This window comes from Necator americanus, chromosome III, assembly GCF_031761385.1.
Source record: "Necator americanus strain Aroian chromosome III, whole genome shotgun sequence".
Classification (NCBI taxonomy): Eukaryota; Metazoa; Nematoda; class Chromadorea; order Rhabditida; family Ancylostomatidae; genus Necator; species Necator americanus.
Window position 1 is genome coordinate 13,870,461 of NC_087373.1, and position 16,194 is coordinate 13,886,654.

Genomic DNA, 16,194 nt, shown 5'->3' on the forward strand with positions numbered 1-16,194 from the left:
TGAATCCCTATAAGTCTTGATTGAGTTGCTCTCCATATAAATTTTCAAGATTTCCGGTATGAAGAAAAATTGAGAAAAAGTAATCCTCTGTTGTTCATGAGGATCTTTGAGTCATTTGACCGCTCATCCGCAAAAAAAAAGTAAAGGGAGTAAATTGATGTTAATAGTATTTCTATAGCATAAGACTGAACGGATCTTGCACTTGTGCTGATTGCCTCAAAAGTGGAAGATAAGAGAAGGAAATTCTGTTTTCCGTTCTTGTGCACTATAAGTTTGACATGAGCATTTTCGTTTCTGCTACGGCGCAACGCTTTATTTTTGCGAGTTCCATAGAAAACTCTCTTTTCTTTTTTGTTTTACTCTCTGTTTCCTTTGTTCTCTAAAGCCACCGTGTAGGCCGATTTTGTTGTGCCTCATTGCGTTCACGTCGCAAAAACGACACCTTTTCAATGTGCCGAAAAACTGCGTGGTTTTATTGCGGGAACATGTGAGAGCGTCAACTTTATGACCTTTGTGAAGATCAGAAGAGGGGTTCACATTATGTTCAGGGATTTTTGCCATAGAGCGCATTAAAGGTTACTCTATTTCAGATGGTTGCCCTCTGTCCTGCTCCGGTCATGGTGAATGTCGGTATAGCCAAGGGCTTGCGGAAGGCTGGAGATGTGTTTGCCAACCATCTTATACTGGAAATGATTGTGCAGTACCGATAGAGACCGATTGTCGGGATGGTTTGGACAATGACAATGGTAAGCATAGTTGAGCGTTTCTAGTGACTGATGCAATGTGAATATTTTTGTATTTAAGATGGCCTCATCGACTGTGATGATCCGGAATGTTGCTCATCAACCGAATGTTCGAGGGAAGCAGTTTGTGCTGCAGTACCAGCACCTGTGGATGTGCTACTGAGGCTACCAGCAGTACAGAATGCGAATTTCTTTCAAGTGAGACTGAATATACGTTCACCTCTAGATTATTTTGTGAATCCATGTGCTGTTCTTTCACTTACTCGTTCATGGAATTAGAGTCATGGAGTCATCCAGTCGGCATTGCTTATTACTTCTTTCTTCTGTTTTCGTTAGCTTTATTTTCTTTTTAGCGAGTATCATTCATCATCAAAAATGACTCTGTACAGAGCTACTCTGATCATTCGCAGTTTAATGAAAGGTGAGCGGAATTTTGGTTTTCTTCTTGTGTGGTTATTAGTGCTATCGCCTTGGGTCGCTGCAGAGCTCATAGCCTAGCATTCAATGAATTTTACCGGGCTTTATTGGAATTTGTTCCAATGATAGCGGTTCATTGGAAATGTAGGAGAAAAAGAGGGTTCATTCGTTCTCGAATTGCAGAAATCTCAGGAGGAAAAAAAAACATTAGAAACTTATGCAAATAATGTGGTGCAGCAAATTTGACAGGTTTAGGAACTACAAAATATCTTTTAATGGTGCCTGCTTTGGTGTAATTAAAAAATGCAACGATTAGTTTCGGGAATATGTGATCCTGAGAAAGTGCAAAAGGTTTCGCTCCCGGGTGGGCTCGAACCACCAACCTTTCGGTTAACAGCCGAACGCGCTGCCTATTGCGCCACGGAAGCACGATTACGAACAAAGCAGCGATGTTTAAAGTGAAACGGCCACTTTTCAAGCAGGTCTCCAGCAAATGGATGCTTATGAGTTTATATTTTTTGTCGACGATCTTCCATTGTAATTTCAGCTGGAGAAAAGTTTGTGGCTCCTCTTTCATCGTTCTAGAAAAACGCCAGTGCTGCGATTCTTTAGCCTCATTGCGGTGCGTAAGGTCGTTACGCGAATGTTGTGTGAGGCCGATGATCAGATTAGAATGTTGTCGTGAATTTGCATGACTCGGACTATGGTCAGAAATGAGGTGCCGGCACCGTGGAATTATAGGACACGAGGTTGATTAGGGGGTTGCGGGTGGTAAGGAGATGGAAGAGAACGCTTTTGTTCTTTTTGTTTGTTTGTTTTGTAAGGACAACATTTGAATACTTTTAAAAGAATTTAGCATGGTGTCGGTGATCCGTGGCCGAGTTGTATGGAATGGTGGGGCTACGAGTGAGAGCACAAGTACGGTAGCTTTACCTGGTGTGAGGGTATGTTATAGCATCAATTCATACTGAATCTAAATTTTGAGCACCGAAACCAACTAATATCGGATTTAGGTTTCGGATACCGTAAACCCTTTGTATGGTTTCACGCTCACACGTGTCGATGGCGAGTTCGATCTACTCGTGAATGGTGGTCGTACGGTAAATCTGCAGTTTTTGCGAAGTCCATTCCAGGTGGGTCGTGCATTTTCTCAAGGATTTTCGAAAGTGAGGAATATATTTCACTGTTTACTGATTCCTCGGTGCTTCATAGATCTGGCTTGCAGCAAAAAAATACTTCTAGAAAGTAGTAAAAAGTGAAATAGTTGCACAGGACTATTTTCCACTCTAAGCCTCTAAGGATTCTTTTCAATAATCCTCCAAAGGATTTTCTTTCTAATCCTCGCTCAGGAAACATGAAACGCTTTTTACATTCATCAGCATTAATTATTCGGGGAAATCGGTTCTGAAGGTAGATATGAGCTTTTGGAAATTATTTTAAGGGATGCTAGTTTTCCAAAAATTCCGTGAACTCCGCTGGTTTTCAACAAAAAGTTCGTTGAAAAGCTGACAGTCGCCCGAAATAATAGAAATAATAGAGAAATAAATCGAGACCAACTTGAGTACAGAAAACTTTGACGAATAATTCCCACTATACGTTTGTTTATCGGTTATTATGACTCTTAATTATCTTTTCCAGCGCATAAAACGAAGTGTGTACGTTCCTCCAAACGAAATTGTTGTCGTGGATCCGATCAAAATGGCCAGGGATGAGGTAATTGATATTAAATTACTAGTAAAATTCAGCGCAATATAAGTTTTAACGTGTAGCAAAACTCATTATATCCATTTTTTTGTGCATTTTCGGCTGTTCATAGTTTTCGTAGTTATATCACTTGTTGATTCGGCCTTATGTGCCCTATTCGTGTTGTTGGACAGTACATAGAACTTCATGTGTTGAAATTCGTCGCTTTTCAGAACAGATTAATTTTATCCTTAGGCCCCCTTGTATCGTAACATTAAGTATTTGCGAGACAATGGTGATTCGGCTTACAGACTTTCTATTTAAACTCCTTTGTTTACTTCGCCAGTCAATGTAAGAATTGAACTGCCGGGTGTAAATAATGAATGGACACCTGCGCAGGTAGATCGAGCTCCTTCATTCGGTGTCTCCTTTTTCAAATAATTACCGAGGATCAAACACCAACCGCCCATCCAGCTGGTAGTTTGTCCGCAAGGATCTCTAGAAAATCACTGGTTAGGATACTGTATGGCGACCGGAAACAGGGATCGTCCAGCGATTTACCGCCAGAAAGGAGCGATATGGGGATTAAGGTCGGATGACGAGATTATCAGATGTTACAATCGCGAGGTTGTGTAGAGGGGATCTAGTGGGGGTTGGCATCTCACATGTAGCTTAATATGTGCCTGATTTTCCGGAGTTTTGTTTTCGTATCGGAGTTGCGATTTATATGCAGATGTGATCTGTGTTAAAGAAACTTATTGTTGAGAGTGTTATGGGCTATATTCGTCAGTTACCCGTAACTTCGAGAAGGTACCTCATAGAGCTTAGGTGTTCAACGACCCCATTTTCCATCAGTTGATCCCCTATGTTCAGGTGCGGGAGCTGCATGCACGACCAGAGTGTGCCATCGCGAACAGAGTCCTGCCTTCGCCAATACTTCGGCCAGATTGGGCCGTGTCTACCGAAGGGATCCCATCGACACGAAGCGTGGCAACGGTATTAGTTGCTGATACGAGGAGTGTGGTACAGAGGTGAGTGGCATAAAATATAAGTTTATTTTTCATCTTAACTCTTTTCAACTATGTATTTTTAGCTTACCACTCCCTGGGTCATCGGTCCGACTTGTATACGACTCATCCAGAGTCTCAGCTTCCGAATCAGTACTCGTCATGGGCTTGTTGCCTGAGAAAATTGATCCCGATCTTCGACTGGTGCACATTTCGATTGATATCGCTGGTAGAACATTTGAGAAAAAGTATGTGAATTTGTTTAATTTGGGATTTATTTATTTTTTGCTTGTTTTGTTTGTCGGTTAAGGTTCACTCTCTATGCTCATCAGAACAATAGAACACGGAAATACATTAATACATTACATTATTTTTGGGAATAAAAGAAGTAAAAAAAATCCGTTCAATACTTTCTGTATCCTTGGTGTGTGCAAGTGTGCTGTGCTCAGTTAGAAACAACAAAAATTTTATATCTATTAACCTCTTCACCATTTTTCTAATTTTACAGGTTGGCACCACGTGAAAATTTGACGTTTATATGGTCGTGGGATAGACAGAACATCTACAGACAAAGTGACCATGGAATGGTTCCTGCAAATGGTTGGTTATCGAAGGGACAGCAAATATTGTCGAAATTTTCAAATTTCTCCTGTTTTCTTTCCGTAATTAATTATCGATCTAGTGAGAGTTGGCTATGAGTATCGAGGATGCAGTCGACCTACTGAAATAGCGTGGATCAAACGACGCATCTTTATGGAAGGCGCGAGAGCACGACGCCTCGAGGGTGGGGCGTGGAGTGTTGACATCCATCATCATTTGGATGCTGTTAATAGTAAGTTGCTAATAGACTTCGGGTGGTTTGCGTTTAAAAAAAACGTCGAGTTAAGAATGCCCAGATTGGCTCATTCATCTGCATCCTTCCTTCGATAATAACTCGTACTGTTTTCTTCTGTTTAACAATTAATGCAAAATGAGTTTACATAGATATTTGAACTTTGAAGGAGAGGAAAAACAGTTACTACCGAGGTCGTAGAGCAAACGTATGAAAATTAAGACATCAATTTATGTGATCCCCTCCCACCACTCGTTTTTCTCTAAACCTTTAATGACACATTACTTGGAAGTTTAGGCGTGCTTGAAATGGGCAACGGTGGTCGACGATTCATATCAAATTCTGTGCCAATGTTGGAACTTTTTGTCGGGTCAAACAAACGTCGTCCATTGGAGTGTCAAAATTGCAACGGTCAAGCAGCCGATGTGAGACTTAATTTACAAAATTTCTCCACTATTGGCCACTGTATGGATTTTTACAGGCATCCCTTTTTCGTCCTTCAACGTTAGCGCACGGTTTGGATGGTAGCGTATTTATTGGTGATCACAATTTGATCAGAAGAGTGAGCCTTGATGGACAAATTTCAACAGTATTGTCGCTGAGGTGAGCAGTTTAGTTATTCAAACTTTAATTTCTAATTAATTAATTTAGTTAACCAGTTAGCTAGTTTTTTGATTAATTTTTAGTTGATTTTTAAATACTGTAATTCTAGTCTTCCCGACACATCATACCCGTACTATTTGACTGTGAGTCCGGTGGATGGATCATTAGCCATATCACTACCATTACATAAACAGATTTGGAGGGTATCAAATTATTCACCACTGGATCCAGCGGCTAATCATGAGGTAGGTTGCCATTTTATATTAGATAGAACCATAACGATGAATACTACTGCTATATCATCGCACAATAACGAAAATAGTTAGTTTGAAGTTAGAGCGGATTCCCTTTATTTTGTAGTTTACTTTATTCCTTTATTCTGTAGTCGCATCCGTAGAGAACGCTCATTCCACTATTAATCGAACTTTTCGGTTCATTACTAACGAAATCAAAAATAGTTGCCCAAAGACCAAGTTGAATCAGCAAAACTCATGAATACAGGTACTCGCTGGTGATGGAACGGTGTGCTCTTCTGCCGCAGACGCATGCGGTGACGGTGGACCTGCAGTGGACGCGCAACTATTTTTTCCCAAGGGTCTTGCCTACGACGGAGAAGGGAACTTGTATGGTGAGTAAGGTTGCTATTTTGTGTTTTTGGTAAAATGCTTCAAAAATAATAATAAGCAATGATAGTAATGGTAATAATCATACTCATAATACTTATGTTAGTGATACTAATGTTACTTATAGTTCTAATACCAATACTAGTTATAAAAATAATAGTTATAAAATAATACATAGTGCCGACGATAATGCTAATAGCAATGTAAGATAAAAATTTTGATTTATAATATAGTAGTAGTGTTAACAGTAGCATTAATAAAATATTGTAGAGGTTATGTAGTTTCACCATAACCTGAAGGTAACGATAGCGGAACGTTTTGTTCCTTCACTCTCTTCACTAAACACAAGATAACGGTCTCACTTTTATGTCTGTCTGATGCGGCCCAACCGCTCCGGGTGCAGTTGCGCCGCTTTGCGTCGTGGCCAACTCTTCCTGCATTAGTCGCTCTGGCGCCACACGCTCGAGCCATTCGCTTGGGTTTGGGTCCTCAAGCTGAGACTCCAAAGGAGTTCTGAGTCCTGTCGACGACCTCTCGCTTACCACAACCTCGGCTACAACCTTTCCCACTTTTGGGAGAAATTCTTAGGGACGGTGTCGCCTCTTTGAGTCTCGTCTCAGGTCGGAGGAGATTTCCAATCACTCGCAGTCGAACCTCGGCTCTTCGCAGCGAGGTATAGTACTAAGCTGGAGGACTCTTTCTGACAGTGAATGAGCTCTTTATCTGGAGATATTTCCCGCGCGATATCACATGGCTAGCGCGCACACCTCTCCACCTCGCGCACTTACGAATTCTATAGGGCAGACGTAATGAAAGGACTACAGTAACAGCATGCAACAAATAGACATAACATACTATATGTACCAGTACAGAGTATTGACGGTATTTTTCAGTCACTGACGGACGCCGATTACGGGTTGTCGATGCTTCTGGTACGATACGTTCCATAGGTGACACATCCTTCGACAGAGCACCTTCCTGCGACAAAGCACTATTTTCGCTAGCGAAACTTCAGGTTAGTGTTCACTCATCAACGGCCAAAATCTTCATTTATTTCCCTGTTTAATCTTAAGTTGGAATGGCCTACTTCGTTGACGGTTCACCTTCCCACTGGACAAATATTTGTTTTGGATTCTAATGTCGTGTACCAGCTGGACAGAGTGCAAGATACAGTGGAAATTGTAATTGGTGAGTTGGTTGACCTTCGTTTTTTTGAGGCACCGCATACAAAAAGTTATGTTTTAGGTGCGTTATCAACGTGCCAGAACGCATCATCTCGTCACATTCTACGAAATGCGCGTGATATCGCAGCGTCAGCAGATGGATCGTTGTATGTAATAGAGTCCGATGGAAAGAAGTTGAATCAGGTATCAATACGGTTTATCATCTTTGTTTACCGGGAAAGAGGAAGAATCACCGTGCGCGACGATTCAGATTCGTCGCCTATCAGCAGATCGGATGAGTTTTCCCGTATTCGCCGGACAGAAGACCGCGTGCGCTTGTGATCTCGCGGCATGCGGCTGCGATGACAGCGCATCTCCCTCGTCGGTACTTTCAGCCAAAGTAGCGCTATTCAGTTCTCCAGCTTCTGTCAGCATCGACGCTGTTGGTCGTGTCTATGTCGCAGATGCAGCAAACGGAAAGGTGAAGAGAATAGTTCAGCGAGTTGCACGGTATGATCCGGCGTCACGGCAGTACAGCGTTGTGGATGCGGATAGAAATGAAGTAAGTTTATGTGGTATCTCTTGTTATTGAGATAAAAAAAATGAAGGATCGTTATTTTAGCTGTACTCGTTCAATCGCTATGGGTTGCATACCTCGACGCAGTCTCTGATAACCGGAGCAGTGCTGTATAATTTCACATACAACGTCGACACAAGGTTGGCGAAATCATCTAGTTTTTGTAAACAAACAAATGAAAAAAAAAACTCACAAGTGCACAATAGACTCATAAGTCAAGAAACAGTCAAGAAACAACGAAAACAGAAACAGTGGAAGAGTTTGTCCCTTCATTCTCTTTACTATAGACAAGATAGCCGGCGTACTTCCTTAACATATTATCCTATTATTTTATCCTTAACACAAATACCAAATACATTGAAAGGATAAAAGTACAATTGAGCAATCACGCACAACCTCGCCTCTTGACTGTTCCTCCGCGCCCCTCGTTTATGCAGCGATGCATAAACGAGGGGCGCGGAAGAAACCTCTCCGGCTGCAGCTCCGCTTATTCTAGTAGCAGTACATTTAGAAAAAAAACTAGTAGATACCGAAATTTCGAAGGGCATGAAGAACACTTGCATTCACATTTTTGTATGCATTCTCTAACATAGTCGAAGCTTTATTTTTGTGTGAAGGTTGGGTTGCTAGTGGCTTTTTTTTTGAAGACAATTCTGGGAAGCCTGACTGTTTTGTTACGGTACCCTATTGCTTACGGTACGATGTTTAGCCTTGGCCGTCTCACATCAATTCATGGAGCTGGTGGTTATCAGCTGCGGTTCATTCGTGCGAACGAATCTCATTGCACGATTGAGACACCGTCCGGGCAACGTACTGTATTAGTGGCTAGCATCTATGATGGAGTGATAGAAAGTGTGCAAACGGGTACAAGTGGTACGTTCTGACTCTTCGCTTCAGGCATATTTGAGGAGCTTACGTCAATTTAATCAATTAAAAATGCACGAGTGATTTGCAGAACCAGTGCGATTGAACTACCTCTCTGGTGGTTTGTTAGTAACGCGTTCGCAAGGAGGTTCGGCTGTTGTATTCGACTACAACAGCAGAGGACAAGCGGAAGCTATGCGAAGAGATGGAGAGGTGTTCAGGATTGAAGATGAGGAGGTAAAGAAAGCTATTGTAACTCCGGTGATTTTAGCTACAGTATTTTGCCGCTCGCATTCTTGTTCCGATTCGCTTCGGAGTGTTTCCGCGCACATAATTGTTCTAAGTGGAAACTAAACTATTTTCTTTACCACCTTTTGTTCTCTTTTCTTTTTCGAACAAAACTATACGTGTAAAAACCTTCTGTAATCCGCTTTTCCCTCTAATTAGTATCAAATGTTTTTATGTGCTGTAAATTGGAGTTATTTGTGATTTCTTATCGAAGTTCTGGACCACTGTTCATTAGTTAAGGTTTCTTCTGGTCGTGTGTTCACAAATGTTCTCAGAAACGGAATCCCATTTGCCACCTTTTCCTCCCGCTGGTCAGAAGTTGCTTACGAAGGTTAGTGTTCCGATAAGTACGCGAGTATACAACAGTTTTTTTGTTTTGCAGCTCAGGCTACTTCCTGCAGGGCAAATCCGTTTTCACTGCTTTTTTTTAATACTAGCCTATTTTCTTTGTGGAACTTGGATTTTCTTCAGATTCTTCTCCAACACGCATAATATACATGGACGATGGATTCTCCGTGTCACATGCTGGCATGAATTCGCTGCTGGATGCCCATACACATCCGGCTCATGGGGAGACGAGCATCCTAAAGATGAAGACCACAATCGACGCAATTCAAGTAATTTTTTTGGCCTTTGGCTGGACAAAGATTTGGGATAGAATCTTATCGCAGTGCTTTTCAGAACCCTACAAGACGATCGTTGACATCGCGTTTCGATTGGCGTCCTTTCGTGAAGCGCGGAGGGGCGGAACGTCGTATCGCTGAGGTTGGGGCTCGGCCGAGGGTTAGTCGAGCAGACGGTAGCGACGGTTTGCGAGAGTGTAACTGGCTTTGGGTTGTATCTAATGTTTGAACAGCTTAATCGCATGTGCTTTATCTTCCTTACACACGAAGTTTGATTGTTCGTTTTCTTCCTGTTCTTTTTTAGCCGATTTAAGGCATTCTCATGTCAAAACTCATCTTTTTAGGTCCAAATTTTGATTGTAACGCACATTTGCCCTTGAGTCTTTATTTCCTTTTGTAGTGAGCGTGATCTTAGTAATGCCGGAGAATTAGCCACTTTCTTACTAGTCGACAAAGTAGTATGATTAAGAGCTCCTATGGTGGAAGAAGACTTACAAAAGCTCTTTCTAATCTTTGAAATTTCTTCCTTAAAAGGCTATCTATCCCTGAAAATCACATGATCTTTTTTAGTGGTAATTCACCTAGAAATTTTTTTTAATGGCAGGTATTTAGAGTAATTCAGCCAGTTGCCCTTTGTAGGAGATAGCATGCTTATACGCAACTCAACCGACACTGTTCCGGAGACTATTCTCTAGCAGTCCTCAGCACAGCACAGAACCCGTGCAACTGTGCTTACAAGTATTCCGATTTTGCCCACTCTATAACAAATCCCCCTTTTGAAATGGTTTCCCGCATCCCTAACTAAGTCCTACTGTGTGCTCGATTAACCTGTGGTTTGTTTGGTTATTGATTTTTTTGTTCTCTCAATATGTTCATACTCATACCGTTGATGTATCATGTTTAGGTGAACGGTGTGAATGCATTCACTGTTACATTCGATCGAGTAACTCGAAGTGACGTCATCAGTGCGAAATCCGAGGATGAGACTCTACGCTTGACGTATATGGATAGCGGGGAGTTGAAGACAATCGCTCAGGAGGCTGTGATGGATCTGGAACCGGGTTATCAATTAGCAAATCTCACTATCAATTACGATTCACTGGGAAGAAGGTGAGGGTTCCAGAATTTGAATGCAGTAGTTATTGTTTTAGAAATACGTGTATTTATTTGCTTCTCATTTTCCATTGTATTCATACTTATATTTGCCTGTGAGCGATATTTGCTGTTGCAGAAATGAAATTGTATGGGGGAATCGCAGTACACAGGTGGCGTATGATCGGCAGAATCGCATTGTTGAAAGAAGTGTGAAAGGTGGTGTTACGACAAAATACACGTACATCAAGGAGCTACGCCATCCAGCAACGGTTGAATTTCCCGGAGGCTTGAAATATTCGCTAAAGGTTGGTCAACTTTTGGGACAATCAATCGGAACATTGTTCTCCGTGCTCCTCAAAATTGAATGTCGGTCACCACATTCACCACTCACAGCATGTAAAGGATCCAATAAATCATCATTTCACTCCCATCACATTAGAGGGAGCACTGTAGTGACTAGCAAGGCGATTATACAGTTGATTGATCTCCGTTGTATACTGAATAAAAAAATAAAGGAGAAAAATTCCAAAAAAAAAAAAAAAACTGGCAACACCTCATCGACCCAATGTAATCCTTGTGAACAGCTGACGAGGTTTCCACATTAGTTTATTGATTATCGATAACTTTTCAGTACGACTCTCGTGGACGTCTTCGTGAGCTGACTACTCCTGCAGCTGAAACTCATCTTTTCTCAGCAACACCTTTTGGTAGTGGACAGGTCATCAAAAGAAGGTAATTTTTGAGGGTTAATTACATTGACAGGTTTCAATTCCACTATGATAACGATTTATTCAAAAATCGTTTGCTGAGTTTTTATTAATCTATGTAGAATATATTTTTATTTGAACAAAATTTCTAGTATTGCCCATGTTTAACTGTCTTTGAATCTTGAAGCGTAGTTTTTAATTGATTTTCTTGATCAATACCAATCTTGGCTACAGCTCAAGAAAATCAATTTAAAAATTTCTAGTGTTGTTTCCATTTCTGTGACACCGATGGGACATATGACTCAGGTGGCTAAGCTCCAAGTCCATTGTAGCATTGGGATTAGTGATTAGCGCCTTGAAGATGAAATAGTTCCTTCTGTTAGGAAAGATTTGCGGTTCTTTCTTTTTTACCATTGAGAAGTATCCTGGAAGCGGTCATACCTGAAAATCGAAAATTAGTAATCACCATTGAAAGATCACCTATAAAATTCAAATGTTTTATTTTATACGTGGAAAAAAACGAAAACATCAACGTTGTATTCCTTCTTGATCACAATTTCTTGTTCATTGTGGCTCATCCATAGTAAGAAGCACGCATTGTGTTAGTCTGTGTACATTGTGCATAAGCGGCGCTTTTAAGTCGCTGGTATACATAGAAACGGTCAAGCTGAGGTCTGCTTTAACCAGAATAAAATCCAGGCTTTAGTTTGTTTTGCAAACAAAACTGGGGGAGCTCTGGTGAAGAACGCCCTCTTTTCGAATTGTTCAATATTACATCCTCTTCGTTCTTTTTTTTTGAACTTTCAAAGCCTTTTATATTCTTTCACTCTAAAGATCACTAGCTACACTTAGCTACAACGCCTAAAAGCACCCAGCACGTTTATCAGATTCTATGTCCCAGGAAGTTACCTACAGACGACAATTTTATTATGTTGAGATGTATGTTTTTGAGAGGAAGCTGTTTGTTTTCGGTCCGACATAATTTGGAACTTGCTCTTTTTACTTATTTGATATTTTTTATAAGTCTGCTTAAATTTCGTTGTTTTTCACAGCTTAGTCATACACTCGCCGCACGCACAGGTTCGCTCTTTGCGTGAATACGGTTTTAGTGCGGCTCATCTCCAAATTCTTGAAATTCCAGAGTGCCATATACTAAGAAGCCGTTTGTGGCCGTTGAAGATAGCGAGGGTCGACTGCTAGAATGGGTCACAGCAGACGAACAACACCATGTCCTGAAAGAACACGATCAATACGGGAGAGTTGTCAAGGTGGGGACTAAGAGAAAGACGAAAACGAGTGCTATGTTGGGCGCTGCTCTGTTACACCTTCAAAACATCTGTTGGTTGATTACAGGAAGTTTGTGATGGAAGCCCGACCGCATTCACCTACCATAGCGACCGTATTGCATCTGTGACGTCGGCTCAACTTACGGCGAACTTCACTTGGCAGGGGCCGTTGCTCGTGTCGATTAGTGAGCGAAGGATGATGAAAAGGTATTGTTCGGACCTTACGATGGTTTTCAAGGAGCGCAGCGTGGTCGAATGACCTAAACACTCTGTTGAGTGTAATTGTATTTGTGTTCTGTTTTAGATGGCGTGATTCATCGTTTGCCGTTGAACATGATGAGCTATTGAGACCTACTTCTATACAAGCAGTGATAGCTGGAACTGCGGTTGAACCGATTCAGGTGAGCATTCTGAAGTTAAATGAAAACTCTATTGCTTCGGGATACTCTGACCTTTTCGTTAAAGTAATGAATTAATAATGACGAATACAATAACATTTTGCGAATAAAAAAGAAACAATGAAAATACTCTGACATTTGTGCAAAAAATAATCACCTACAAAAGTGTTTATAGTGATTCTTTTGGACATAAAGCATAACATTCGGTTTTTTCAAGAATCTTCTCGAGAAAAAATCGCTCTATCAGGTCCCCAGTACCCAGAATCTCCCATGGAGCACGTTTTCAGCTCAATTTTGCTGACATTTGTACAAAGTGCACACAGTCCTTTCGGGTCTACCGTATCGTAGTGAGTCTTTTCAAAAACGAAGCTTATTGTTGTGTTCTTCAATCCCGAGAGTTTGGATAGAGGATTATAGTTTTCTATCGCTAAAGGGAAGGTGAAAGGAACAGGCACAAATATAAACACACAGGGTTATTGAACACCTAAACCTGTTACTACATGAAAGACATGTTAAGATAGGGTTCCGGGAGACACAATGTGGTTTTGGGGGTTTCGTCCACCCATTCGAAGACTTGAAATAAAAATATTTTAACTTCAGCTCTCTTATGACGATCGCACCGCCTTCCTGTCATCCTTTGCCGGTTATCAGATTCTGCGAGAGTCGACGATGGTCAGAATTCAAGGATTCAAGGTCTGGTGATCTTTTTACCTATGACTAAAAAATCTCTTAGTGTTGTAATGATTTTTAGATGATGCACGAGACCTCATTGGATGCATACCGGCTCCCAGCTTCACTGAAAATTGTAATCGGTGATGTGAGGCTGTCGCTAGCGACAATGCGCGACAGTGCTGGGCGAACGAGTATGAATATGTGGCGAACAATAAACGGAGAGTTTCGAGAGACGAAGACATATGATGTGCAAGGCCGGCTAGCTAATTGTGAAATAAACGGAAAAGAGAGGTGATCCTGTTTATCATTAACGTGGTCCTGAAGAGAATGGCTTTATTCTAGAATTTTAAGATGGTCATTCACCTACAATGACGACAGTCGACCGCTACTCGTGAACGATCAAACTTTCGATTGGCATGCAGGTGGTGTTCCGAAGAAGGCGGGACGTTCGGAATATATTTTAGATGGAAATGGCTGGACGATTAAACGAGGTGAGTGGGCAGTTGGTCCTCTAGTACAAAATAGTACCGTACCAGATCTCTCGAGACGATATTCAGGTGACATATCATTCGAGTTAGACGGTTACGGTAGGTTAATTGGAGCACAAGGTCCTTCGATAGACATGAAGATGATATACGACTATGAGAGTCGATTGATCGCTTACAGAAATGGGGCGGTGAGTTGGCGCTAATCTTTTTGTGCAAAATTGTTTTTTGAAGAAAAATTTGGCGCCTGAATTCGTTTTCTTTTAGATTCTTCACTCGCTGTACTATGCATTTCCACATCTGCCTCGACACGTTTCTCACTTCCAGTCGTCCTCACATTCCTCTGCTACTTCTATTCTATATACTGAGGAGGGTGTAGCGTTTGCAATGAGCCGTGATGGTTATAGATATGCGTTGGCTGCGGATGACGAAGGAAGCCTGAGGTGAGGAGCAATTTTTTACTCATGGAGGAGTTTTTTCTAATGTGTATTTTTAATTTGGTTAGTATCACATGAGCTCTGCATGGTCACAAACCATGCTGAGGTCCTTTAACGCAACCTGCTGGTGCACTTCTATGTATAATCCATGAGGGTTGTCCATATTCGACTATCCTTGAATCTGGCTCCTTGGTCTGTTGAATTCGTAGCTTTCGTTGTGATTTTCTTGAGCTGTAGCCAGAATTGGTACTGATCTTTATTAACAGCTAACGCTTCGGCGTTATCGGCTTTGTCAAAGCTTGGAAAAATCAAATACATCAATAATTCATCCTCTCAAGAGCCCTATTATCCTACAAAAAGCATCCAGACGATAAGGATGCTCAACGAACAACATATCGTCTAGTGCTACCTCTTTAGTTGAATCTGGCAACGTAACGGAGCACCACGTACCACAACTACGAATCACAAGGGTTGAAACGTTGTCTGTTAGTAAAGATCAATAGTAATCTTGGCTGCGGCTCAAGCAAATCATTATAAAAACTGCGAATATAACACAACTTTTTCACACAGATACTAAAGGGGAGTTTCCATAATTTTTTTCTAGAAATTAAATCCTGTTGAATGCGGACTTTGTCCTTTATCATACGTTTGATTGTAGTAAGCAGCTCTTTACGTTTTCATCCTAGAAGTCACATAAACGATCCTGGAGTTTCATCAAGAATTTCCTTAAATCCGTCCGATGATTACATATATGACTTTCATGTGGTATAGAACTTACGACATCGACAAACATATACTTTTCAAAAACACCAAATATGACTGCAATTTTCGTAAGATCCTAGCTATGTTGAAAGAGATCGTTAGCGTATTTTTCTACCTTTACGTAATCCTTATCACATCTGACTTTGAATGGATTGGGCGAACTTGCTGGATTGCACTGGTCTTACTGTTTTTTCTTGCAGATATGTTCTCAGCGAGTCCGGCGTCGACAAGGAGATTCACCGTGATCCATTTGGACGTGTTATTGCCGACACTCAGTCGTCGTTGTGGATTCCACTCGGATTTCGTGGTGGTAAGTAAATTCATGTATGTAGTGAGAGCCCCACTTTTATCTTATCCCTTCAGGAGTGGATATACCCGAACTCTCTGTGGTCATAATGCCGAATTCTCGACCTTATGACGCCATGACTGGCCGATACATGTCGTTCGGTCCTACGCACACTGCACGAGTTCGTTTCAATGATATTATTCGCTCTGTGGATCCGTTCGCATTGGAAACTTCTGATACGACTCCATTGATACCGACAGGTATGTAGAATCAGTTCGATTTATGCAGTAATCACCGAAATTAGGACAGAGAGAAAGTCCTAAGTACATTTTGATCCTGAAAAAATCCCTAAAAAAATTTCATCCTGTTTGTTAATGATGGAAGTAATGCAGAGTAAATATATTATTGACATTAAGTGAATCTGAGCGCAACCACAGTGTCTGAAATTTTCAAAGATCGACAGATTGTAAAGGTGTGATCATAGGAAAGTTCTAGAGACTGTGATACTGCTAATGTAATAAACTAGGTGGTGGAGTTGAAAAATGGCAACCTTTAAGCAAGCGCTTAGTCGAATTAAACTAGTAAGTGCTTGAGGACTAAAGACAGTTCAGCTATAAAGATTTGACCTTTACGAAACAAAGAA

At 41.2% G+C, this 16,194-nt stretch overlaps 1 protein-coding gene across 3 annotated transcripts in view; it reads left to right on the forward strand.

Annotated features, from left to right (window-relative positions):
• RB195_009519 (uncharacterized protein) overlaps positions 1–16,194 on the forward strand; it is a gene marked incomplete at both ends in the record, with an annotated part of 55,413 nt that overhangs the window by 38,129 nt on the left and 1,090 nt on the right. For 2 of the 3 annotated variants that reach the window (XM_064190100.1, XM_064190101.1), the window contains 37 exons: positions 591–746; positions 805–941; positions 1,097–1,164; positions 2,017–2,104; positions 2,174–2,293; positions 2,799–2,873; positions 3,717–3,874; positions 3,937–4,098; positions 4,359–4,450; positions 4,533–4,682; positions 4,980–5,107; positions 5,164–5,285; positions 5,395–5,530; positions 5,787–5,913; positions 6,802–6,923; positions 6,982–7,096; positions 7,154–7,275; positions 7,343–7,633; positions 7,694–7,788; positions 8,358–8,521; positions 8,604–8,749; positions 9,041–9,131; positions 9,272–9,417; positions 9,482–9,583; positions 10,328–10,533; positions 10,655–10,823; positions 11,150–11,250; positions 12,367–12,493; positions 12,579–12,718; positions 12,816–12,912; positions 13,510–13,602; positions 13,661–13,872; positions 13,933–14,072; positions 14,139–14,257; positions 14,334–14,509; positions 15,466–15,575; positions 15,629–15,811. In XM_064190100.1, coding sequence (XP_064047683.1) covers positions 591–746; positions 805–941; positions 1,097–1,164; positions 2,017–2,104; positions 2,174–2,293; positions 2,799–2,873; positions 3,717–3,874; positions 3,937–4,098; positions 4,359–4,450; positions 4,533–4,682; positions 4,980–5,107; positions 5,164–5,285; positions 5,395–5,530; positions 5,787–5,913; positions 6,802–6,923; positions 6,982–7,096; positions 7,154–7,275; positions 7,343–7,633; positions 7,694–7,788; positions 8,358–8,521; positions 8,604–8,749; positions 9,041–9,131; positions 9,272–9,417; positions 9,482–9,583; positions 10,328–10,533; positions 10,655–10,823; positions 11,150–11,250; positions 12,367–12,493; positions 12,579–12,718; positions 12,816–12,912; positions 13,510–13,602; positions 13,661–13,872; positions 13,933–14,072; positions 14,139–14,257; positions 14,334–14,509; positions 15,466–15,575; positions 15,629–15,811 — 4,986 coding nt within the window. The remainder of the gene's footprint in view (positions 1–590; positions 747–804; positions 942–1,096; positions 1,165–2,016; positions 2,105–2,173; positions 2,294–2,798; positions 2,874–3,716; positions 3,875–3,936; positions 4,099–4,358; positions 4,451–4,532; positions 4,683–4,979; positions 5,108–5,163; positions 5,286–5,394; positions 5,531–5,786; positions 5,914–6,801; positions 6,924–6,981; positions 7,097–7,153; positions 7,276–7,342; positions 7,634–7,693; positions 7,789–8,357; positions 8,522–8,603; positions 8,750–9,040; positions 9,132–9,271; positions 9,418–9,481; positions 9,584–10,327; positions 10,534–10,654; positions 10,824–11,149; positions 11,251–12,366; positions 12,494–12,578; positions 12,719–12,815; positions 12,913–13,509; positions 13,603–13,660; positions 13,873–13,932; positions 14,073–14,138; positions 14,258–14,333; positions 14,510–15,465; positions 15,576–15,628; positions 15,812–16,194) is intronic. The other variant, XM_064190102.1, reaches the window with a different exon arrangement.